Below are 27,025 nucleotides of genomic sequence, written 5' to 3' on the forward strand. Positions count from 1 at the left end.
ATTTGTCCTTGATGACTAACGACTTTGGAAAGGACAAGTCTGGATTTGCTCCCACAACCTTCCACATGAAAGGCTGATGCTTTACCTACTGAGCCAAAGGCCTGTTATAGATTTAGTGAGGAGAAACTAACTAAAGGGAGAAGTAGTGTGATACTGCAGCCTATGATTGACAGACTGACAGTGCTAATCACTTTATAGAACATTGTAGTGCTCTCCATTAACGAATAAAACAATAGTAAGTCACATGGGCCAGAAAACTGCTGCTGCACTGCTCTCTATGGGTTGAAAGGTCTGGCCACACCCCAATCAGTGATGACATTCAGGTATTTTGCCATTGACAGATGATGTCAAACACCTGCTTTGAGTTTTCTGCACTGTGTGATTTAGTGTTGATTTACTTTTCATGAAACTTCAAAATGGTCACAGTTCAACAGGGGCTTGAATTCACAACCTCGTGGTTCGAAGACCTGAGCTTTACCATTCTGCCAACTTCCACTTTGGTGTGTGCCACAGTGGGGAAACAAAACAAAGGGACAAGTGATAGGTCATAGGTGATAGTCCAAACCATATTGAACGCCTCAGAAAGAATATTATAACTGTACTAGCGCGCCACATTAATCAATTTATCATGGCTTTACAGTAATCATGGCTTTACAGACATCATCTTGACAGTCCAGACATCATTTGTATTTAGTTTGATGAAGATTGATCAAACTATCTTGAACATATCACATTGTCAATTTATCAAACTATTTGCAGCTGCACATTTCCATCTACTGTGCGCTCAGTTTTCAAGATATCATTATAATTTTTGGGCTGTTTACTAATTAAGGTATGGCGATTTCAAAAATCATGTTGTTTTTTTCCTGTAATGTACGGTTTAGGAGGACAACACTGTGGGATCGCAGTCAGTTTTTGCTATAAACAGAGGGGGGCGAGGAATCGGGGGTAGGTACCAGTGTACGAAAGATTTATCTCACTTCAGCCGACATGTCCAGAAAATGTCAGCTCTCTAGGACATACGGCTGATTTTTAATGAATTTTTGAAGTTGTGACTTTAATACCAATGAAGATTTGCTTATTATGCAATAAGCCACACCCACTTTCATCAATAATGACCAAATTTCATGGATCGACTTCATCCTAGAACATGTGTAAAAATTTAATTAATTTAATAAATTTAAAAAAACATAAAAAATGGGCCATAGGAGACCACCTGACAAATATGGTTGCTGTAGGACTTACGGTTTCTGAGCTGCAGATACTTTTAGCGGAGAAAAAGAAAGAAAGAAAGAAAGAAAGAAAGAAGACGAATTCCAGCAAATACAATAGGGTTCCAGCACTACGTGCTTGGACCCCTAAAAAACAGATCCTAAACACTTTCATGAAGTACCAACAATGAGACATTTAGTAGGAATATTTGTATTTGAGTAGGTCACATTATCAAAAGTTACGAACACGGAATTGACTTTAAAGGTTATTAAAGTAATTGTCTGTGACATTTTCATATAAACAAATGTCTACTCTATCTCTGATTGAAATGACACAACAGTGATCCAACCTATATCCAGTTCATGAAAGCTTTTCCATTTGCTGTTCTAAACACCCGGTGTCTGGTAGCTCTTTCCTGGGAAAAATCCTCTGGTACACAGGAAGTGATGCGTTTTACATTTCTGGTTTGTTTGGAATAAACAGAAGAAGAAGAACTGGGTAGTTAGCATGAGCAGTGATATCCACCATGGCTGAACAGACAAAGAAAAGAGAAACTCAAACTGCATCAACAGAAAATCCAAGGAAAAAGACGAGTGATTGATTGACAAGTGATCTCTGGGAAGTTTTATATATTTCGTGGATCTCGAGGATTACCGCTTTAAATACTTCTTGAGCGTATTGACAAGTTTACGTCCAAAACACTCTATTTATATTTGTTCGTCATCCAGTGTTTCTACCTGCAGCCCTGCAAAAATTGCCATCATTTGTTTAAATGTTGTGCTTGCAATCCTTTTGTAGGAGTAGGTGTCAATTTTCTGCTAATGGTAGATATTTCATTTTGCAGAGAAACTCTTCTGTTTTTATTAAGTGTGTACCATTAGAGTGTTTTTCCATTTTCGGTATTGACAGCACTCCTCTGGCTGCGATTTCAGTAGTGACTCTTTGATAGACACAGCAGGGGCAAAATATCCAATGGATTTCCATGTCGGCCCCCTAAATTAAAGCGATATTTCATTATGTTCCACCCTTACATTTAAAGTACCGTCAATATTTTACATCATGAACTTGTCAACAGAATGAATGGCCATCAGAAACGGATCATGCTGTGTTCGCAAACCCTTTCTTTCTATGTCACTCTCACTGCATTTCTCATGGTGCAAACAAGGACTTTCAGCAATTCTTATGGCTTTCTTTTCATCGCAGTAATAACAGCATTTTTTTTAGTCACATTTTCTCATGTCTGACCCTCCAAAACAACCAAAATCTGTCGTGTTTTACATCTTATCTTTCAAGAAAAACAAGTCTGGATCTATTTGATAGCTATTTACGATATTTATAAAGGGCATTTGTCAGAGAATGTACCAGTATGATAACTGGCAATTATGAGCACAGAAATAGAGTGGGAAGAGTCTGCCTGAAATGCCCTCTTCTGTCATTCATCTCCTCAATATGAAAAGTCGAATGGATATAATTTATATCCATCGTAACAAGTCATTTAGTCTATTACTGAGTCCTAAAATTATAATTTTCTCAAAATAAGTGAAAAAATCTGCCAAAAGAGTTAGATAATTTCAATTGTTTCCAATGCAAATAAAAAAAAAAATAAGATTTGAAGGCTGAATATGAGACTAAGTGACTTGTTAACATGGATGTTTTTTGCAGTGTATTATTTTACATTTAAAGTGCTCTCTTGGTCTCTTCGGTTTCACACAAGTGAGATAAGTCCCCCTCTTTGTTTTTTTTGAGACGCTTGTCCGCACCACATCTCTAGGCGGTAGGCTTAGTAATGTATGCAGCCTATTTTCAGGACACGGGCGCTTTGAAATAGAAGCTCTGACTAATCTTCACACGTCCTGGGGAGCGCCTGGTAGGCATTGCTTCTCTCTGTTCAGCGCCTTTACGGTGAGAGATGAGAGGTGGAAGGAAGGGAGGGGAAAGGTGGAGAGGAGAGGGGGAGGACGGTGAGGGGAGAGGAGCGCCAGGGCCTGCGGTCATCCTACAGGGGTGTATGAGGCTGCCAGGGGCCTTGTAATCCAACCCCCCCCCCCCCCCCCGCTCCTCTTCCTCCCCACTACCTCTCCTCTATCATCCCCTCCACCTCACCATGACAAACTGGATCTGCTCTCTATCAAAGAGCCACAGGCTACCTTTCCTCTTTTCCTCCGGTCTTTCTTTCCCCACCGGTCCTCATCCCATTTGTCATTTTTCACTGACTCCGTCTTGGTCGTCTCACGGGGGAGGGGGAGATGCCGCCGGTGCCAAGTGCTTGGCCGCAGAGCTCCGCGCAAGCCTGGCAAAGGAGGACGACCAGTTACCCTAGTGGCAGTATTTAGGAGGCCACTTAATGGGTTTAGGCACATGTGCTAATTTGTCAACAAGTTTCTAAATTTGGAGCACGCTGCCAAGCTGGTTGGACTGGCACTTGACTGGGAGGGATCTCTGTTGGAGCACCGATTTTTGCCACGGTTGAAAATCAAAATCAAAGGCCCTTCACACGCTCCACTATTTGTGTATCGGAGCTTGAAGCACCATAATTCAATGCTGAATGGCTTTACAAGTAGGGTTAGACTGATATTTCGACTGATTATTCTCATTATCCTAGTGGTGGAGAGGTTTGGAGTCTCATGGTCTAAAAGCTGTTTCAGAGGCTCCACCTGGACAAGAATAGAATTCTGGGCGAAAGACTGAATACTTGTAATGTTTTGGAATATTTTGGCATGGAAATGGTCAAATCTAAAGACAATGAATATCCACACAATATGTCTACCAGCAGCTTCAATCCAAAAAATACAGTGGCCTTCAAAAATCCACATTGGTCGAACCCTTTGTACAAAGCTCAATGTAAAATCAGCCATTTAAAGGAGCAATTTGCAATCTTATTGACCCCAAGTATAACCCCAAAGCTATAATGAAGCTATTCATACACTGAGTACAACCTGCTGTTTCCATTAAACACTATAGATAAGCCAGCTGAATTCAGCGAGAGCTATGATCCCTTATTGATTTCAGCAATTAAACTCACTTAAATCATGAAGGAGGCAGGTTAAAATGGGATTTTAGGCCTTGAGACGATATAATACAGGCATGGATTGTGCCAAAGGAGGTGCAAATTACTCATTGGAAGGTGTTTCTAATACTTTGTATACTCATTCTGCATCACATCAATGGCAAAAAAGCAACAACTTTTGTTTTACTTCGTAGCAATATTGAGATTAATGGATTTTTCTTGTCTGTGTCTTTGCCAATCCAGGGTTTCTAAGCACAGGAGACCAGGCAGCCAAGGGAAACTATGGACTGCTGGATCAAATTCAGGCCCTCAGGTGGATTAAAGAAAACATCCAGGCCTTCAAAGGAGACCCGAAGAGAGTGACCATCTTTGGCTCTGGCGCCGGGGCATCGTGCGTCAGCTTGCTTACACTCTCCCATTACTCAGAAGGTATGTCTGAACATATGCATGCAGACGCAAACACACTTTTCGTCGTTTTCTCATTTGTGCTGTATTTCTGCCTAACCTCATGCTTAGATACAGCAGCTTCACATTAAGGGCACGGTCACACCAAGCTCTGGAGCTTTAGTGTGATTTATTTGGGCAGGTGAGAACAATGCCATTTGAACTCAGGTGGCACCGAGCGGTTATGCTTGGAAAGCCTAGCACCTGAATCTATGGTGTCTCTATTAGTGAGGATGGGATGCTCTTCTGTGATCTAGGCTGATAAGAGGGGTGGATTTTTAGTCAAAAATCTTGCCTAGTGCAGCTTTTTAATGAGTTTTCTCTATTTCCATCCACAGTGTTTGGGCACAGGACTGCGAGTATAACTAAATTTGGATTACACACCAAAAAAGCAAGCAAACACTTGCCAGAATCCCAAAAAAAGAAACCACAGCGGGGGCGTTGTTATTGCTCTGATTCGGTAGCTCGGAGAATGCATAGGATGAACAGAAGCTGACAGCTCTGTAGTAGCGGAGTATCGGTTATTCAAATAGCCTGCTTTCGCCTTTATTACTTTTCATGAGATTACGCGCGGCATCACATTTGATTGCCACATGTAGCGGGATAACAGCGCGTGTCCCGGTTCGCTCGAGTGTAAAAATTTGTGCCTCGGTTGCTAGATATTTGTGTGGCCATCCGCGAGGAAAGAGGTGGGCGAAATGGGAACAGATACCGCACCATCCTACTGTATTTACGTCTTTATTTTTTTTCATTAATGGAAATAGGCGTTCTAGATAGCTCAACCAGAAGGTCATTGTGGTAAAATAACAGTTCTTCTTGGATTTCCCCACGGCCCCACCGCAGACACGCGCCGACAAATGAATAGTTATGTGCAGCCGAGTCTCGTCAGAGGAAATTTATCCGACCTGCGAGGAAAATAGCCTGACCCGATCTGCCAGTAAAGAGGCTTGGATCTCAAATAATGCATCTCGTGGCTCCCATGGTTATTTTCTATCCATGTGGGACAAATACAGCCATTTTGGAAAATGCACCTTCCCACGAAATCAACCCCTCTATCTTGTTGGTAGAAGTCCATCTGGTTTACCGTGTAAGCAATCAGAGGGAGACTTTCTACTTTGCTTTTTTTGTCTTGTGGTGCATTTATTAGGTCCGTTTCATCTTTCATCCTGTACATCAGGGATTGGAAATGGCTTACTTTACATTTAGATAAAAGTCTATGCTTCTGATGGGCAGAAATCATGCTGGCGAGATTCAGCAAAACACCCTTTGCCCTGCTTACCTTTGTTGGTGCTGTGTAGCCTGGAAATGCTCTTTTTTTGCATTTGCTCCTGTAAATTGAAGCTTTGTGTGGCTCTTGTTGTAAACTCACCAGCTTGCTTCTTTGGCTCCGCAGCCATGCTTCAGCAAACAGGCAAAGGTCATAGAAACCACTGACACACCCTGTATGCAGAGTATTTAAGTTAACATCTGACTCAAGGTTTAACGGATACTCCTCATCCGACTAACAGTAAGAAAAGTAAATGCTCCTCTGCTGCTAACTAGGCCTTGCGGGATATGTCTGCTGTGTGCTCAAAACATACTTTTCAAGTCGCCCTGGTTGAGTCACCACTGTGTGTTTGCAAGAGTATAAATAGCACTCCGTGGAAAACAAAAATAAAATACACATACTCCAGTGTTCCTAGTGTACTGTGGCCTATTTGTTGAGTGGCAGTTCATGAAGCCGCACTACCAATATTCCAGGATGCAGAAATTGCCTGCGGCGTTGTTGCAATATAAACAATGAATAGCTTTTGTGTTCAGTTTCATTCATTAGGGGCACGGGAAGATGTGACGTCGATATTGTGAATCATCTTTTTTTCCGGCTTCAAATATTTTTACACTTGGATGGAAAGAGATAGAGTTAGAGAATGGTATGTTTGACTGATTTGTAGATTGACTTCTGACATTCATTATGCATCAAAAGGGTGTGTCTTTTGATGTTCCTCCCAATAAAATCCCCAGAAAGTACCGACTATTACCATCGCGCAGTGCTAAACCATTTTGTCCCAGGAGCATATTTAAGCCCATTTCTATGCTTTTAACCAAAGCGCATGGTTGTCGCTTTTCACCTAATGTGACGCCTGAATGCTTTGCTGCCAGCATGTCTGTGTGTGTGTCACTAATACCAGCTGCAATCTCAGATCTGTTCCAGAAAGCCATCATCCAGAGTGGCACAGCGCTGTCCAGCTGGGCGGTTAACTACCAGCCTGCCAAGTACACGCGAGCGCTGGCGGAGAAGGTGGGCTGCAACATGCTGGACACCATCGACCTGGTGGAGTGCCTGCAGAACAAGAACTACAAGGAGCTGATCGAGCAGTACATCACGCCCGCCAAGTACCACATCGCCTTCGGCCCCGTGATCGACGGCGACGTCATCCCCGACGACCCGCAGATCCTCATGGAGCAAGGCGAGTTCCTCAACTACGACATCATGCTGGGGGTCAACCAGGGCGAGGGCTTCAAGTTTGTCGACGGCATCGTGGACAGCGAGGACGGGGTGTCGGCCAACGATTTCGACTTCGCCGTGTCGGACTTTGTGGACCATCTGTATGGCTACCCGGAGGGCAAAGACACGCTGCGCGAGACCATCAAGTTCATGTACACGGACTGGGCAGACAAGGAGAACCCGGAGACCCGTCGCAAGACCCTGGTGGCTCTGTTCACCGACCACCAGTGGGTGGCTCCGGCGGTGGCCACGGCCGACCTACACGCCCAGTACGGGTCACCCACCTACTTCTACGCTTTCTACCACCACTGTCAGAGCGACATGAAGCCCAGTTGGGCCGACTCGGCCCACGGCGACGAGGTACCGTACGTGTTCGGGATCCCCATGATCGGCCCCACGGACCTCTTCAACTGCAACTTCTCCAAGAACGATGTCATGCTGAGCGCCGTCGTCATGACCTACTGGACGAACTTTGCCAAAACAGGGTGGGTTCTCCTTTCCTTTCTTTGGGTTTGCCAGCATTTTTATTTATTTTAAACCTTCATTAATCAAGGCAGACTGAAACCGAAGACATTGAGCATCTCACACAGGAATAGCTAGAACTATTCCTGTGTGAGATGCTCAATCTCTTCGGTTTCAGTCTGCCTTCGTGTTGCTTAGAACTGAAACAAGGACAGGCTACATAATTAGTTCACTCAACAACAAAAGTTTTATAATGATTAGTGTTTCAATGATTAACTTATGAGTCACCAAGATCAAGTGTAGGTTAATAAAAAAACAAGTCAAAGCCTCCCTTGGTACTGCAGCAGTGGTGGATTTGATGAGAGGATTTGTTCAGCGTTTATATTTGGATCACGTTTTTGTTCCATGCGCCTTGAGATTAGGTATCAGGGTGTTTGCGGCCCAGTCATACTGAAAATTCACTTTAAGGTGAATAAATAAAGTCTTGATCAGCTTCATAGGCTGTAGCGTTCGCTCCCTTGCTCTCCGGCTGGCTCACATCCAGTTGATGCCAGATCAGCAGGGGATTGGCTGCCTTATAGACATTTTGGGAAGGCTCTTTTCTCTCGGTGCCTTTTCAGTGTGCTTCCAATAAAGCAGCAACTGAAAGCAAATTCATCACTGGGACTGTGCCCATTTTTCAACAAGTCTCTCCCACTCTTTGCAAAGTCTCCCCGTCGTGAATCACGGCAGATTGATGTTTTGAAACTTTTCCTGATCTCGGTACAATGGACAGTTTGGGTGTATACAGAATACAAGCCTATGCGGTTGTGTTTATTTATTGCTGCTATCCTATCGCTCTGTGGATTGTATGTGTCCGTACTCTAAACTGTACATGTATCAACGATAGGAATCACTCAGCAGTCTATGAAAGCAGCTGTTTTCACAGACATGCAAAACTGTTCTTGTGTCAGACGGTGTAAGATCGCACTGAATACATTACAGCTCATCCGAGCACATGAAAGCATCTGTGTCACTGCTCTCTGCTGACATGTATATCACAGAAATGTATTCCTAGTGACAGTGAATTTTCTGTTTTCATACACCTGTAAGACTGACAGGGGCATAGATTTACTACCTCATCGTATGGCAGCTATCACTGTCATTATCAACAGATTGCATGCTTAATGCAAACATATGCAAGCAAAGTATGTATTTAGCAGTTCAATAAGCATGGGAAGCCTTCAGCATCATCTTTTTTAAAGAAATTCAGTGGCAGAGGAGCGGCATATTGTTCCAGCATATGTTTGCACTGAGATGACAGGCCTTAAGTGAAACTCCACCACATGTTACCATGCCTTATGTGTCGCGCAATATGTAGCCACCAGTTGGAGGGCAGACCTTGCATTATGGCAGTCTGACATTTTTAATGAGGCTAAAATGCCATAACCACATTAGGCTAATGCAGATCATTTGAGGTGGTGTTGATTGTGCAGATTTTGCACAAATGTCAGGTGTTTTTGTGTGTGTTTGCCTTACCTTATGTTAGAATCCCTCTGCATTTCTGTGGCGCTGGAGCTGACAAAACGCTATGCTTTACGCTGCATATCAAAATATGAATCACTGTAACTGATCCCTGTTGGGGGTTGGGGGGGTGGCCATTACCTACCACGTCCTATTTAGGAATGACTTAAAGGAATTTTTGGGGGGTTTTCTCCCTTTGGTTCCTTTGGCTTACCTGTTAAGTGATGAGAACACCAAAATCATCCATGTGTCCCTAGTAGATGATTGGCTCTGGTGCTCCATGCTAACACTTTAGTATACACTATGTTGAGTGATAGTAGGCCACTAGCATTATCCAAAGTAAGAAGACTAACCTTTTAGTAATAAAAAGTTGTTTTTGTTTTTTGCATTCATACATTTTAAAAATGAACAAGCATTAACTCAATATAGCTGATGTAACCAGGTTTATTTTAGGAACTATTTCAGGTGAGCAACCATGTATTCATCCGCTGCACAGTGATTTTTAACTGTACACCTGTACACAATTGTCTCCACCACCTTCACTTCCTATGGAAACAGGGAAAGTAGTCCCTGCTAGTTCAAAACAGTCTGTTATTTTTCTATCATATTTCATGTAAATTTTACCAACCTCCTACACAAAACTACCAGACTTGGCTGTAGCCTATATCATTTAAGATAACTTACCATTTAGCTTTGCAGCTGCTACTGGTTCTCATTTTCCCACTTTTGAGACAATATCACTCAACATAGTGTATGCTAAAGTGTTAGCATGGAGCCTACTGTCACTCAACATAGTGTACGCTACAATTAGAGAGTAGAGAGAAATGTATATGATGACTGCATGCTGAGATGACACAGAGGTTTAACCAGCAGAGTGAGAGCAACACTGCAGTCCACTTGATGGACAGAGCGGTGCTGACACACACACACATACACACAAACATGCTTAGGCATGCTCATGCTTACACACACACATACCGCCCACAAACACTTACACACAGCCTTCTTAGCCTTCTTTAAATACACACATCTATGCATTCATACACACACACACGCATACAAATCAGCACATGCAGCCTTTTCACACAAACATACACGTATTCACACACACACACACACACACACACACACACACACGCATACACATAAACACATACAGCCTTCTCACTCAAACACACACACTCACTGATTTTTCGCCTCTCACACGGAGGCGACGGTTCATCAGTGTCCCTCGGTGGCCCCCAACTGCAGTGCGTGACTCAAGATGAGTCCTCGCTATTCAGTATTCAGATAGAGACCCCCCGCACCCCCCCTCGCCCACCCACCCACCGCAGTGAGACGGCTTCAAGGTTGTTGTCTAGCCTTCACTCCCCCTCACCTCTCCAAAGTTAATGAAATCGCTGCCACAAAGTCGCCGGAGAGCCAGCTCAATTCCAAACTCAAGAAAAACACCACGCAACGTTGAATATTAAGAAATTGTGACAACAGACCTGGAAACTTGTCATCGGGATGTAAAGGACACTGAACATTTTGTCAGCTCGTGCATTCAAATTCTGAGTCACCTCGGAACGCATTAGCTATGAACAGAGAGAGTGGAAAATAGAAAAGGCTTTGACTTTTTTTTGAGTAATGACTCATCTGCAAGTGTCGCAAATTAGTGCTAAGTGAATCTAATGGACAGTTACATTGTTGAATTGTATTACCATGCTGCCTTAAAATGATTTGAATGAAAAGCCCATTTAAAGATTCACACAAAGGACTACTTTTGAAATGTGGTCTTTATGACTCACAATTAAGATGAATGGAAAATTCTGCAATCTAGCATTTTTCGGGTATTTTATGTTTCCATAAAAGTATAATTATTGTATGATCATAGATTTGGAGTGAATGTCCAACCCTATAACAGGCGGCATAAATAAAGACAGATCGGCACTCTGGTTTCATACTGCTTTCTCTTATCTCTTCTCTTCTCTAGGGACCCAAACCAGCCAGTTCCGCAGGATACAAAGTTCATCCACACAAAGCCCAACCGCTTTGAAGAGGTGGCCTGGACCAAGTACAACCCCAAGGACCAGCTTTACCTTCACATTGGCCTGAAGCCTCGAGTCCGAGACCACTACCGCGCCACCAAGGTTGCCTTCTGGCTGGAGCTGGTTCCGCATCTCCACAACATCAACGAGTTATTCCAGTATGTATCCACCACCACCAAGATCCCTCCGCAGGACACCACGCCCTACCCATACACCAAGCGTTTCCCCGGGAAGAACAACTGGCCCTCGACCACCCGCCACCCCGGGGTGCCCCCCGCTAACACCAAGCAGACCACCGACCAGCGCAAGAGCGGCGACCTGACGGACGAGTCGGCCGTGGTGATCGAGACCAAACGGGACTACTCCACCGAGCTGAGCGTCACCATCGCCGTGGGCGCCTCGCTCCTCTTCTTGAACATCCTGGCCTTCGCCGCGCTCTACTACAAGAAGGACAAGCGGCGGCACGAGTCCAACCGGCGCGTCCCCACCCCGCAGCGCAACTCCACGCCGGCTAACGCGCCGTCGGCCGCCAACGACGTGGCACACCTGCAGAGCGAGGAGCTGATGTCGCTGCAGATGAAGCAGCAGCAGCTGGAGCACGAACACCACCACGAGTGCGAGTCGCTGCAGGCCCACGACACGCTGCGCCTCACCTGCCCGCCCGACTACACGCTCACCCTGCGCCGGTCGCCCGACGACATCCCCCTGATGACGCCCAGCACTATCACCATGATCCCCAACTCCCTGGCTGGCATGCAGCCTCTGCACAACTTCAATACCTTCGGTGGCAGCCAGAACAGTACCAACCTGCCCCATGGCCACTCCACCACTCGGGTATAGCTCCGCTGGGACCGGACGCCGGTGCCGAACCCTTCTGGATCGGTGGGGGCGCGGCACTAACCTACCATGGAAAATACGCGTGACTGACTGTGTGAAGCACAGACTCAAAAGTCTCAGCGGATGAGATGTTATTTTGCTACTATGCCTTCTTGAAAAATATATATAAATTGAATATGAACTTCTCATGAAAATATTAAAAGTGAATGTTACTATAGTAATACTGTATTTGGAGCTAAGCTTCGCGGAAGGTTTCAAAGGAGTTTTACCAAAAGAACAGGCAACCAGGGGATGACTGTTACTATCCTTAGAATGCAATATGAACGGTTTCAGTGTTGACAAAGAAGCCTTTTCAGAGGCTTTTGTGCCATAAATACATAGTAGGAGAACAGTGGCAACAGTTGCTCAAAAGCAACGATTCAACGTCTGAGCGGCGACACACCATCCTTTCATGATCCTCCATGTGTTATACACCTGACTTGGGCACAGAATTTCAAACTCCCCCAGCCTGAAATGTATTTATGAAAACTTTGTAAAAAAAAATAAGAAAAAAAAAGCTATACAGTTGTGAGTGGAAATTTAAAAAAAACCCCAAAAAAACAAGATATTAAAAGAGCTTCTTCTATTATTGTTTTCATTTTGGTTGGAACCTTTTTTTTTTTTTCTTCTTCCAGCTTGTGCTTTCTGTTGAGGTGCGTGTAAATATATCAGTACCAGACATGATTCATTCTTTTCCGATTACAACCTGTGTTTCATTATTTTTTCACCAAATGACCAAAATGCGAACACAATCCCATTCTCTATAGGCAAACCATTACATACTGTCTTGTGTGTTCCTTTGTGTCCACTCTTGAGACATTGCATGTCCGAGAAGCGCTTTACTCTCCATTTTCAGACATTTGCTTTGTCTGAGAATGAGGACTGACTGGATCCATTCCCATCACCCGCTATCATCTTGTTATGCTTTCAATAGTTTTCTTTGTGGGCTTTTTATGTCTTGCAATCTCAACACTGCCTGAGCTTACAATGTGACCAGCAATGTATTATTTAGAAATAAAAAGGCAGTGAATTTTTGGTATCAATATTAGTTGGATATGTTTGTAAAGAAGTATATGTTAGATATTTCAAATTGTCATATGCTAGCAATATGTAAAGTATTGTGCCAGGCTTGTGATATTTTGGGTTACAAAAGCAAGTGAATGAGTGTAAATATTAATGATATTAATTATTATAAAAAGTACAACAAAAGTAACCATTAACCCTCTTTTCAGTTCTGCATCCTATTACAACGAAAAAAAAAAAATTCAAAAGGAAATACATCAAAAAGATTTTAAGCTACATTTGTAAATTCTATAAAAGATATATTCTTGCCATTGGTCCCTAAACCAGTCAAGATAACAAGGGTTTTAACGTAGAGTTTGAAAATCCTTAGTTTGTCTTATATTTGTTTGCGGTTTTGCCTTAAGTGATAGAGATATTTCTGGCTGGACACCTGTATAAACTTTTTCTGCAACATTTTTAATAAAAATATCACAGTATTTTCTAAAAAAAAAAAAAAAAAAAAAAAAAAGAAAGAAAAAAAAACCCGGTAGGCATCATTGGGTTTGATTGTATGGCTGCATGTACAGTATTACAGTATGTGTGAATGTGTTGGGAATGAATGTATGTCTGTGTATGTGTGTTTGAGTTGGATCATATGGAACCAGCAAACATTTCTGTGTATTGTGTAGGATCTTGCTCAGATTTAATTAAATTACACTTCAGCAGAGTATCGCTTTGTTAGCACTACAATACAAAAACCCATTTTCATATATAGCAGATTGACTCATAGAGTTGCAGTGCCTTCATTTGTGTAGATTCAGATGTATGGTGTTTCACAATGCGCCGAATGGAGTTATCGAGTTAGAGTTAATCAATACTGGCAATCTAGCACTTGAAACTTTTAAAACATTGAATTGCATTTGCAAACAGTTTGGCCTGCCAGCTAAGCTAAATTCTGTGACTCTTTCAGGCTTTGTGAATTGCTGTTGTGCTCAGTAAGGGAAAACAAGCGGCTCCTCTGAGCTGAATAGCAAAGTGTGCTGCCGCGGTGGTTACAAGGCCTCCCCTGATATTTGCATACAGACTCTAAGTGTCCTGTATTCAGTAAAATTGCCTTGAAATCCCCTCCTACCTCCCTTCTCACCATTCAATGTATTGATCCCTTTTGGAACAAGCCAAGCAAATTAGCTTTTGACTTAAAACCGAAGTGACAGGGGGAAAATTGAAATCTTTAATAGTAATCTGCAGTTACTGGGGCGCAGTGGATGTCTCCATACAATCTCCTGTGACATTTGCGAACCTTTCCATAAGTAGAGGCTGATGCGCAAAATGGCTCTTATGAGACGGGGGAAAACTTTCTTTCATTAGCAAAATTGTTTGATCCATAATATATTATCCACCGAGCGAGCCTGATAGATGTCGAAATGAATATTTATTTCGGAACTTGTGTGCAAACAAAGCAGTACGAACGCGCAGGCCCCCTTTTAATTGGCATGTTGTTTATGCTTAGGGTAATGGGGTGGGGGGGTGTAGCAGGAGGAAGGGGGGCGGCGGCGGGGGGGAGGGCGGCTGAATGCGAATACTGGAGACTCGGCTGGAAGTTAATTAAGCTGGCAACAGCGCTCCATCACTCAACCGCGGTCTCAGAACTGTCATTCAAGTGTACCACTCTCCAGGCAGCCATTACCGAGGCGTATCGATCGCCTCGGTGACAAGGTAGCGCACCAAATAGGAGCGGGCAGGGATGATGGGTACGTGTGTGTGTGAGGGGTGGGGGTGTGTGTGTGTGTGTGTGGGGGGGGTGGTGGTAAGGAGTTTTCAAGACGCCGCGCGAAACCCCACTGCGGCCAGCCGAGGCGAGAAACCTTCGCCGGTGCGTTCCCCAAACAGGAATTAAAATGCAGGTAAATACCTCAGCAGCGGAGCCAGTTGATTGCATTCCCTCCCCGGGTAGCAGGCCGCCGTAATAGATGAATATGAAATCTTCCGAGCCGATATATATTCGGTTTAAGTGCCGAGGAACGCTCCCCTCTGCAGACCGGCCGAGGTACCGATAATGGCCTCCAGAAATCCCCTCCACATTTTTTACTTGGAAAAAAGTTGTCCTCGACTCGTCAATAGTTTCCTCGTCAGATGCGGCAGAAGGCACCTGACCCGCAGGAGGTTTCTACATCAGTTGTTGTCCATGTAAATGAGTGACTCAGAGGTGATGGCAGCAGAGGATCATGGGACACATGCCAGCTGAATTTCTAGATCCCCTGGCGCTATGGCTTCTACACACACAAAACGCGCCTCCACAAAATGACTAAACCTGGCTGCCTGCTATTAATGAGTCAGAGAAAGTGTGTGTGTATGTGTGTTCGGATCTTTGTATACGTCTCTGGGATACAGCAACACAGATATGATTTTCTCGAGTTTAAATAAAGGTAATAATAATAATAATAATATCTGCTACCAGAACCCTTCATGCCACCAGATCTAATTTGTCATATCCAAAGATATTGAAATACCTTATAATTTCTCCACCATTCAGCTGTATAGAGGGCTTTCAGGTGATGTAATGCACCCATCTGGCGGCCATATTGGAGGTCCATCTCTTGGGCAACAGTGACTGAGCAGCTGATTGTGTTTCTAAGCGTACAACTGAGCCATCTAAACAGAATTCATTAGTCATGGTTAATTTCTGTGGTGTTTTTGACTGGGAACTGATCATTTCATCGCTGATACTGATTTTGTGTTTACAGCTTGTTAGCTAGCTAACCATAGTATCTAGTCAGCTAACCATCACTGTCTTGTAAATACACCTGGTTTGCACATGAGCTAACAAAGCTAGTGTTTGTAGTGGCTAGTAATCTTGCTAGCTAGTTAGCTAGCTAACAGTTTGTTCAGGTTAACTGAGCTGACTCTTCTCAAGCTACAGCTCAGAGTTTTGGAGTAGAGACTAGAGCTAAAGACAAGACAGTTTACTGTGTCACAGTAAACAAACAGTGAACAAATGTACCTTGTCAGACTGGTAACTTAGAACAATTGACCTACACCCACACCACAACAATCTTTTTCAAGTATCTCTCTTTATCTAGCCTGGTTTAGTCATTATTTATGCACAGCCAATTCTCCAATGGACCATGATGGTGTCAGACCTGGTTATTAGGAGATATGTGACACAACTGCAAAGCCTCTATAGACTGACTGGTTTGGAGACATAGGAATAAGACTCACGGAATCAGTGTTGCAAAAGGTACACCAAAGATGGTGGCTGGCCTGTTCCATCCATTCATTTGTGTTGACTTCAATTGTACAAATATGTTGCCTGCAATTTGGTGCACCAAAATTGGACTTTGATCTCACCCACTCCCGTTGACTTCCACTGTCCATTCTATGGGCTTCATTTCTCTGTAATGGACTGGCCAGCTGGACCCCAGTGATCCTGAGATGGACTAATGCTGTAAGCTGTGGGCATCTGGGGGAAGCAGCTGGGCTTCTCTAATGTGCTCGTTTCTCTTAATATTTCACTTTCTCATCGTCTCGTCACAACAACATCTAACTAATGCCACTCAATTAAAACCTATACAATCGCCAAATGCAAATTGGGCGAGCAGGGGGGGGGGGGGGGTGGGACTAAAAAAAAAAGTCTCTTTTTGGTTGGGGGAGGGATGAAGTGTAATTATGCCGGTGAAAGTGCCTGTCTGACTACTGAGCAGATGTACTGCCATCTTGTGTGCTAAGCTGTTTTGCAATGGATCTCATCCAACTTCACATCCATTCTGATGACAGACATGTGGGAATCGGTTTGGCACAACTGTATGATTGTTCACCGTTTTTCCTCTGGTCCAAGGAATTATAGCCCTCTCCTCTCAGTGTTAGGGTGTTTTAAACACCGCAGGACATCTTGCAGTTTCTTTCAAATATGGTCATTGAGCACAAAGCTGTCCCGTTACCATATGTTGAAGACAAGGGTCTGTCAAGAAAATGACTGAAGAAACTATGACGTGGGATTTTCACCCCAATCGTCTTAATTAAGTGGAAGCGCTTAATTGCAGCTGAATATTAAAAAAAAAATCTTTGGGCTTGGAGCCAATCCTGAGGCTAGATATTAACAAAATCTTTAAAGGCTTGTCAACCATCTGAGTGAGATTTCATTTAAGCTTCCAGAGGATCTATATTTCAGTTTGTTGAGCAGTCTACAGACTTTTACAATCAATTCAAATCATTTGGTGAGTAAATGCTCTACACCACCTGAAAGTACAGAGACTGCGATTGTGCAGAACGCACCAAATTAAAGTCTTAAGGTAATGCACTGTTAAGTACTCTGAAGAGGCTGAAAACCCATATAAATATAACTCCAAAATTAAAGTGGAGACATCTTGGTAGCTGCTGCCTGCATCATTTTGTGAAATCAGTACCTAAATATCTTTCTGATATCAGGTCAAAGCAGTTTCCAAGGCCACCTGCACATCATTGTCCATCAAATGCTTCCTGGGAAACATTAAGAATTACTTGCAAATCCTGTTAGACCCGGGTCTTCATATAGAACAGTGTCAGCCTGGCTAGAACAACAGACGGGAGACCGGTTCTCGCTCTGATGGGAGCCATAGCATGTAGGACGATGGGGTCAGCGGCGGATGATATTTCGCCCCGCCGCGCTCCGTCGCCAGATGAAACGGCGGCGATGATTTATGGCGGATCACCGGATGGCGGGAGCGCAGGGAGGCGAGCGCGTTGCACCGGCCCCGGCAGACACGGGCAAAATTGGGTTACTCGCAAAATGTAAAGGGTCTGTCTCCGACTAACAAATTCAATCATGGCCTTCCTTCCCTCCAGGTCATTTTAATACTGCCGGATTACCAGAGATCTCCGTCCAAACGAGGAGGCCATCTCTCTCTGCCTCTTTATGGGAGACAGAGAGGAGGTGTTGTCAAGGTGGCTCTGCAGCTGATATGTGGACAATTCTTGGTTTTATTTTTATTTTCTGGACAGGTTCATGATAATTTCATTATGACACAACATTGAGTTACTAATTAAAGCCTTACAGTCTTAAAACTGCAGGTTATTTTGGTTGCCCTGTACTTGTACTTCACTATTACATTTTAAGCATGTGTACGATTCTTACTGTAATCAGACATTTACCTGCAATCTAATGCATTACGACATGCATCCCATTATGTACATTATGGCACATTACTGTATGTAATGCAGTGAGTATAATGACTCTAACGCAAGGTGCGCCTATGAGGCCTATAATGCCTTATGAGTAAGTGCTACCGTTATTTTGTGCTCAATATAAGCACACCCAGACACTGTTATAGCCCTCTGCGAGACCAGAGTTTATTAGTGGGGAAGAGTGTATTCACACAGAGGCAGCACAGCTTCCCGGTCTGAATTGATTATTCCACAGAAAACATGTGTATATTAGCCGTGGATTGGCTGCGGCCCTCTGAGGCTATTCTCTCTCGCTCCTCCGCACTCTAGAATCGCGGTGCCTTTAATATTTGCTTAATTCACACCTCAGCGCTCGGGGACGCAGCTCTGTTCACTGCTAATCAGCATCAGTGGTAGAAAATGAGAGAACATAGAGCCGCTCTCCTGCATTAGGCTGACCGTGTTTACAGAAATAATGCTTCATTTAGATTAATGGCGGTCCAGTGGGTGGAATATAGCTATAATCTTAGGTGGTGCAGTTGTTCAGAAATTGTGTCGCATAAATGGATTCAAATATGATTGTTTGACGCAATGTCCTACAGACATACCATACGATTTCTTAATGTTGTGTACCGTATGTTATGTTTGTTATGATGTCTTGCATGCTAGACATTAATATTTAACTGGTCTCACACAGCCATGCCCTTCCCAGCACTTTGTTTCACTTTGTTTTAGCGCTGTGTCAGCGAAAGGTCCGGCCAAAGCTGTTATAGAAGCTGCTATTCCCCCATGAAACATCTGTTGTATTCAACTATAAAGAACTTTGCAGAAAAAAGATCATGCTCTTTTATGCCAGTGGAGAAGCTTTGAGGTTGTGAGCCATTTAAAGTTTTCTATATTTTTATAGCGTATGTATTAGATATAAATAATTTGATCACAACCATTAGAGTTGACCTGTGAGAAAATAGGGAGGGAAAAAATACAGTGCTTTTTCAAAAACAAGCATTAGCATGGATTTTTCTGCTTCTTCCTCACTAACTACACTTTGAGCCTGAAAGGTTTATGGGTATGTGAAAAGAAAATATGAAAGGACATCATCATCTTGAACTGCTCACAAAACTGCATAATGGGTTAGAAGCCAGGATGGTGTTAATGGGGTTACCTGTAATTATCGAGGTAACGATGCCACATTCTGCCCTTCTGCGCATCTCTAAAAAGGCAAAAGAGAGCAAAATTCACCTTTAAAATGAGGACAAAACGGAGTACTCCTTTTTCCCTCAACTGACTTAAAATAGACGGCATCATCATGCAGGCGCTGATCCCACAGGACGCCGTAGGATCTAATCAGCAGTACGTAAAGACCGAGGATGAGAGCGTTGCTCATCTGTCAAGCAGGAAGAAGATGCTTCGCCGTGACACCTGGAAGAGATTGCATTGATTCTCGGCTCGCCACCTCCACAACGCCGTTAATGTACACAAAGGCACTGTATTATGCATTAGGGAGAAAAATGGCAGCAATGAGGGCGCATGGGCTTTCCTTATGCGTATCTACCGAGCGAAAGTGCTTACCCGACAGGAATCAAAACACGAGACGACCCTGTGTGATTAAATGCATTTTTGGAAATCACATGCTTTGACACAGAGCAATCATCCGCAATCTGTGACTTCCCTCTACTTATCTCCAAAATACCATGCGTTGCTTAAGATGCCTCGCTCTCTCTATAGGGGTTCCATAACTATGTCTAGCATGCATTTATCGCTCATGCTAGGTGTGAATAATATTACAATAGTAATAGTGCAATCATAGTCAAGTGTAGGCTACAGTCATACTGTACTATTAATGCAAGCAAAGTGAAATGCACTTCTTTTCCACTATGGCTGTATAATTGAGACTGATATTAGCATTAGGGTAATAAAAATACTTTAATACATTCAAAATGCTGCCAAAAGTCTGTTGAATATTACGCCTTTGCTGTGGGCTACCAGGTAGTTTAATAGGAAGCAAAACAGATGGCTTAACAGAAGTCACTCATCTCTCCTCCCCCTCCACGTTCATAGTAGTAGGCTTAGAAAAAGTAACTTAATAAGGCCAACAACATATAAAGAGTTCTATTTCAAAACTGTATTACAGTTATTCATTTTGAATGTAGAATTATGGATCATTTGAATTTACTTACCTGAACAAAGTGTCTTTAAGAGGTAGTGTGTGTGCAGGCAAGATGCTGAAAGCACCAGTAAGGTGATTTTAAGCTAACTCAGTCGAGGAAAGAGCGTACAGTTTTCATAGCGTGTGGTGAAGTAGACAGATATATGCTCAATGTTGTCCACCACGGATATAATGGAGGCTGCTCTCTTTTTTTCACTCAACAGTTTCTGAGGTGTTACTCTGTAAAACCTGACTCACTCTGCCTGAAAGGACTACACAGACTTTTTGGAGTTTGGCATTGGCACCAAAATCATTTCTGTGTCTCTGGTAGGTAGCTCTGTCGGGTGCGCATGCTAACGCTTTAGCATACAGTGTGTTAGCATTAACCAAGTATAAGGATAAACCTTTTTATACAGCGCAAAAAACTTTAGCTATCTGGCTAACTTCACTCACTTCCTATGTAAACAACAGTTATGTTCAGAGTCTCGCAGGAAGAGAGATCTTCTGCCATTGAAAGTACATTCTTTTTGTTGAATTTTATGTCTATTTTAGCAATCCTCTAAACAAGCCTGGCAGGTTTACATTAAAATTAACTAGCCATCCAGCCTTAGAGCTGCTACAAGTTCTCATTTTCTCACTTTTAGGACAATGCTAATCACCTACAGTTACTGAGCTATATGCTTAAGTGTTAGCATGCTCACTCACTCATCTACCAGAGGCACAGAGATGATTTTGGTGCCAATCCTCTCGTCAAATATTGGGTAAGGTGACCAATGGGCCATACTAGCCCTGCTTGCTAACCCACCTAAAAGATTTTCATTAGTATGGCTTTCAATGGAGAGTTTTAGTATCTCATGATGGTCTAAATGCTGTTTCAGAGGCTTTTCCATCCTGACAAGAATAAAATACTGTGTGGAAACACTGAGTCATTGGCATGAAAATGGTATATGAAAAAGAAATATTGGCACAAAATAGCCCGCTGTTGGCTGCTTCAGTCCAAAAGTATCAGTATCGGCCTTCAAAAACCCATATTGATTCAATCCCAGTATTGTGTTTACCTTTACTTTGGAACCTTTGGATACCCTCATGAGTTGTAGAAATCAATTGTGGACATACCTGTGGAATGGAAATAAGCCCGGTTTCTATTTTTTTCCCATGCTACTTCAGTCTATGGATTGAGTTTTGTAAAGTTGCCTTGGTACTCACCCTTGGCATGCATAACACTTCTCAGCCATTATACCTGATCCATTCACATGCTGAACCTCTATCTCATCCAAGTCCACCTCCCTCAAACTTCTTAATTACTAAGGTGGATTTTGGAGAGTAATGATTTTTGAGTAAATATCAAAGACTGGGCCCTTGGGAAACATATTCAGATATTACTGATTTCAGTGACTACCTACATGGTATTTGACTTCATTAAAGACTCTGCAGTACACCAAGCTCTTATGTTTCTGTCAGTTTTTGCCAGAGCCCCAAAGAATGTAAAAGAGGCCGCCTTATCGCACAAAAAGCCGCACTGGTGGTATTTTTTTCATTTGCTGTGAAATTCACTAAGTTGTTGATCCTATAAGACGACTTCCTTTCTGCCACTATTATGCTGGCTCTAGTTATAGTCATGCAAATACCATGGTAATCCAATTTCAAAGTCTAGCAGCGACTTTAATGCCGCAAAAACAAGCTATGAAAAGCTGAAGAATACTTAAATGTTGACTTCCATTCGCTCACTTGGGGAGGTTTTCATCAGGGTAAGCTGGTCTGAAATAAATCAATAAATGGTTTAATAAATGCCCATTTGCCATTCAATAAAAAAAGAGCAGTTTTTTAAGTAATTTCCAATGGCATTTCCACAGCGCTCCAACAAATTAAGGCTTTTATTTGAACCCTACAACATGGGTAAAGAGCCTTTCAGTGAGTTTTACTCTCTTCCCTTCTTAACACAGGAGTTAGACTTGCAGCAGCACATGGATACATTATTCTATTGTAACACTGTAATCTCCCATATTCTGTCATCTAAGGACATGTTTTAGATGCAGCACCTGTATTTTATTCAAATCAATTGAAAGCAAGATGAAGCTACTGTATAAAGAATGAGATGTGATACAGTACATCAATTTATGATGCTCCACCACCACCGCCTCGAATATTTGCTCAATAGTTTCCAAACTGTATATCATTGCTAAGTTTCCATTCTGACTGCACTGCTTTATAGAGTGCATGAAGGGCATCTAACAATACATGTCTGCCTCTGCAGCAGGACCGGTGCGCTGAATGTATTGGGAGTTTATTGATTGCCCCTTTTTTTTTCTTCTCAACTCACAGGCAGGCGTCAACTGGGAATTCAGCCTTTCAGTGAAAAAGCTCAGTACCCCGCATACCTTGGACAATTAACAGAGACAGTGGAATGTAGCTCAGAAGGGGTCCAAAGCAGACTAATTAACAATTTGGAGCATGTGCTAATTGCTACACAGTGGCACAATGTGTGTCCTAATCAACGCCTCGCCTGTCAGAGTGACCGAGACAACACACACGCGCTTTTCTATTTGTCATGTCTAGGCAGTCACAACGGTTCCTAACGTGCAAGAGCGAGCGAACAGCAGAACGGTGCAAAAAAGTAAATCGCAGCCAGTAGTTTCCATGAAGCAAACACACTGACGGCGAACACAGCGAGACGAGTCCTTCTGGTCACCTTGTCTATTTCATTTCACAACTAAACCCTGCTTCTGTGGCTATTGGTGGAAAATTGGACTTGTACTTCCTGCATCCCTGCATTCCCTGACCTTACAATGAATGAACCTGTAGATTAGCTACTGTTTGGTAAAGTGCTTAGTATGATAACTTGCAGGTGGGCCTACTGTAAATTAAGTCAGAATTGGTACAGTTGTCAGAACTTATTAAATAAATATATATATAAAAATAAATACATTTTTAGAGGATTAGACTGCATTTTACAAACCATCCAAAGTTTTTACAATTATGGTTTAGATACTCATTCAGTAAAAATAGGAAGACATGAGAGAAAAGTGCAAAATATAGTTGAAGTAATAATCATTGCTAGTCTATCACAGATTGATTGATATTGCTGTTTTGCTACTCTCTATTGCTGATTGAGCGTGATAGCAATAGTCATTCAACCTACATCCAGTTCATGAAAGCTTTTCCATTTGCTGTTCTAAACACCTGGTGTCTGGTAGCTCTTTCCTGGGAAAAATCCTCTGCTGCACAGGAAGTGATGTGTTTTATGTTTCCGGTTTGTTTGGAATAAACAGAAGAAGAACTGGGTAGTTAGCATGAGCAGCGATAACCACCATGGCTGAACTCAAAATGCATCAACAGAAAATCCAAGCTCCGCCCACACTGTTTGATTGACAGGTGATCTCTGGGAAGTGCAGTGCAAAAACACCACAGCAATGAGCACTGAGCACCAAAGATGGAGACAAAATAAGAAAGCACCACAGCAATGAACGCGTAGCAACAAAGGTGGCCACAAAATAAAAACGAAAACAAGGACATTTTGGATTACCACTTTAACGTCCACACTGTAAGCTGACTGGATCCCGCTTTGTACCTCAGCGACACTTTCCAAGCGATATCGTCGGACGTTCACACTAGCAGTGTGTTAGGAACCAGTGTAATGCAGCCCCCTGAATGTATCAGGCAGAAGCCAGTATTGTATATTTGTTTCTTTAAGGTCTGTCTGACAAGGACAGTGGCCATCAATCAACATTACTGTCTCACATCTTTCTCCTCGCAGGCAGATGGGGTGGTATTAATGTGGCAGTCAAGCACAGTATCTTTCCGTAGTGTTTCCGTTATTGTGTTGAAACAGGAGCTAGTATTTGTTTTATCACCCATACAGACACACAATATAGATGTCATTCATGCAAGGAAAGATTATGTGCTTCTCTTGGGGATTCATTGGAATTCATTGATCTTTTGAGTTCAACTGGAAGAAATCTAAGATGCTTTCATACAAGTACTGCATTCCAAACATTACTGTACATTGGAAGATCTTACACAATTTATACCCATTGAATTCTACTATTTCTACATGTAAAGATATAGGCTAAGCAATATCTCTGTCTTTTGCCTTGCCAACAGAGAGACCACCTTGCACTTATTTTTTGAATGTCCTATTGTGAACTAGAAGGCAAATCGCTGCCAATGCTGAACAATCCTACAGCTTGCTGTTACACCCAAACACATCATTCCTATCACTTAAATTACAGTAGTTAAATTGATTTCTTGACCCTGCAGACATACCCTTAGGATTTGGAGTCAAGTCTCTCTAGTCTCTAGTTTCATTGTCTAATTGGGGAAATCCAAGATCACCACCAAAATCTAATCAATTGTACCTAGGCCCAATGCATATCTGTCCATCAAATTTCATGGAAATCCGTTCATGTTTTTGAGATATCCTGCTGACAGACATACAGACAAACTAACAATTATTTTCTTTCTTTTTTATTATATACTTATTATGTATTTATTTATTATATTTATTCAACTTAAACTTTATTGTCCTGAGGGAAATTTGGTTCGCAGACAGAAAAATACATAACGACCACATATAATACGAACAATAGTAAGAACCAATAAATGAAGCCACAAAGATTTAGGATTACACACCTACCATACTAAAATGCTACAGAGCAAGTAAGCAGTAATGTGCAAACAGGCAGAACAAATGATAAAAACAATGTACAACACCATCGAAATGCAATACCTTGATAGTACAGCTACTCATTTCATTAGAAGATTTAGTCTGTTAATGGCCACTGGCACAAAAGAATCTCTGGTACGCAGTGTTTTTTAAAAGACTAAAATTGAATGTCATTCAAATTTAAGATTTAATTTTTCTTAAAAAGAACATGCATTGCTGAACCCTCTTATAGATGGTGTCAGTATTACAGTGTTGGTAAAGATGATCTGAAACGTAAATCTGTAACCATGACTTTGGTTCTGCAAACATTTGTCCTTAGATACCTTACACCGAGACACAAAGTCGTCTACCACAGGTCTGTGTTCTGACTCATCTTCATGTAGGAGGCTAACAATGACAGAATCATCTGCCAATTTAATAATATGCCTGTTAACATAATTACTCTGGCAATCATTTGTATATAAAATGTAGGGAAGGGACCAGAGAGAACGTGCCCCTGAAGAGATCCAGTGGAGGAATAACGCTTGGAGGAAAGGACACTGTTAACCCTCGCACACTGTGTCCTGTTTGTCAGGAAATTCATTATCCAACCAATGACGGTTAGGTCTAATTTAAAATTAGAGAGGAGTTTCTCAGCAAGTACATGTGCTTGGATGTGTTAAACGTGGAACAAAGTTAACGAATAAGAGCATTGCGTGACTCCCTCTGGCCTCCAGGACTCCAGCAAACTGTAAAGGATCCAGTTGACCTTCCACCTGCCTCAAGACGTCTCTTGTGACCAGTTGTCCAAAAGCTTTCATCACTAATGAAGTTAGAGCTACTGGCCTGAAATCATCAAGAGCTTTTGTATTTTTCTTTTTTTGAAAAATAGAGGCATGCTTCTAGACCTTTGGCACTATTTGCAATTGGAGGGATTGCATGAAAATAAATTAGAAAATGCCACTGAGCTGTTCAGCACAGGTCCTAAGAACTTGACCAAGTATCTCAAGTATCTCAGGTATCTCAAGCATCTCAGGTATCTCAAGTAACTCAATCTCAGGTAAAAACTATTCAGATTATCAGCCATCTGTTTATTAGATGTAAAACCATCAAGAGAGATTTTGCTATATCCCCTATCATATGAGCCTGTCATAGAATTCAGCCTTCATATTATTGCTTCCCAGTTTAGACTCAATCTTATTCTCATACCCAAGTTCGGCTTTGCTGATCTCTGCTCTGACCTCTCTTCTACCTTCCTTAAAAGCATTTGCATCACCATTAATAAAAGCAGCCTTCTTCCTACAAAGCAGACTTTTCAATTGTCTAGAGAGCCATGGTTTCACATCTTTAGGAGGAACTGCAGACCACGTCAGTTCGTCAATACAGCCTGAAGAGTCCTGAAATGACCAGTCCGCGCAGTCGAGGCCCCCCTGCAGAGCAAGAGAACTGTCATCGGTCCAAACACCGACTTGACGCTTCGGTGCCTTATTCCCCCTCTTCAGCACAGTCCTGTATACAGGAAGCAGGTGCACTGTGTTGTGTTGTGGGCCGTGAATCCGAGCAGAGGACCTGCCATGGATCTGTAAGCTCCCTTAACGGAGCCATAGCAGAGATCCAAGGTCCTTTCACCACGAGGAGGACGAGAAATATATTGATAAAAACTGTTTTTCTTACAGTTGCAGTGGTTACAATAAAACTCAGGGGCATCAGGGGAGATGGTCTGAAGTGTCTGTGACGCATCAGCAAAAGACTTAACATCAGCTTTGGGATGAATGTAAACCACAGTTATGAATATTTGGCGGAATTCTCTCGTAAGGTAGAAGGGCCTTACTGAAGGTAATGTCAGGTAAACACAGTCGCTTTTTCTCTAATTTTTATGTAATTCTTTAATTAATGGAGTGATATGTTCTTTATTTACTTAAGTCTGTCCTTCATGTCTACTGTGTGTTGCTGTGAGACAAGCTAATTTCCCCTTGGGGATTAATAAAGTATCTACCTACCTACCTATTGTTATATTGACAACACCTGTAATTTGTGCATGTTGACAAAAAAAATCCAAAGCACAGCCATATATTAG

The 27,025-nt window shown here is 42.5% G+C and overlaps 2 protein-coding genes across 7 annotated transcripts in view; one reads left to right on the plus strand and one right to left on the minus strand.

The window, feature by feature from the left end:
- Positions 1 to 11,983, plus strand: part of nlgn4xa (neuroligin 4 X-linked a) — a 55,593-nt gene extending 43,610 nt beyond the window's left edge. For all 6 annotated transcript variants that reach the window (XM_071902102.2, XM_071902103.2, XM_071902104.2 and 3 more), the window contains 3 exons: positions 4,463 to 4,648; positions 6,844 to 7,633; positions 11,089 to 11,983. In XM_071902102.2, the coding sequence (XP_071758203.1) occupies positions 4,463 to 4,648; positions 6,844 to 7,633; positions 11,089 to 11,983 (1,871 nt within the window). The remainder of the gene's footprint in view (positions 1 to 4,462; positions 4,649 to 6,843; positions 7,634 to 11,088) is intronic.
- The window catches only part of LOC139913931 (ankyrin repeat domain-containing protein SOWAHC-like), a 469,713-nt gene that overhangs the window by 151,823 nt on the left and 290,865 nt on the right, over positions 1 to 27,025 (minus strand). The gene's annotated exons all lie outside the window — the stretch shown is intronic.

The sequence above is a fragment of the Centroberyx gerrardi genome, chromosome 21, assembly GCF_048128805.1.
Source record: "Centroberyx gerrardi isolate f3 chromosome 21, fCenGer3.hap1.cur.20231027, whole genome shotgun sequence".
Taxonomy (NCBI): domain Eukaryota; kingdom Metazoa; phylum Chordata; class Actinopteri; order Beryciformes; family Berycidae; genus Centroberyx; species Centroberyx gerrardi.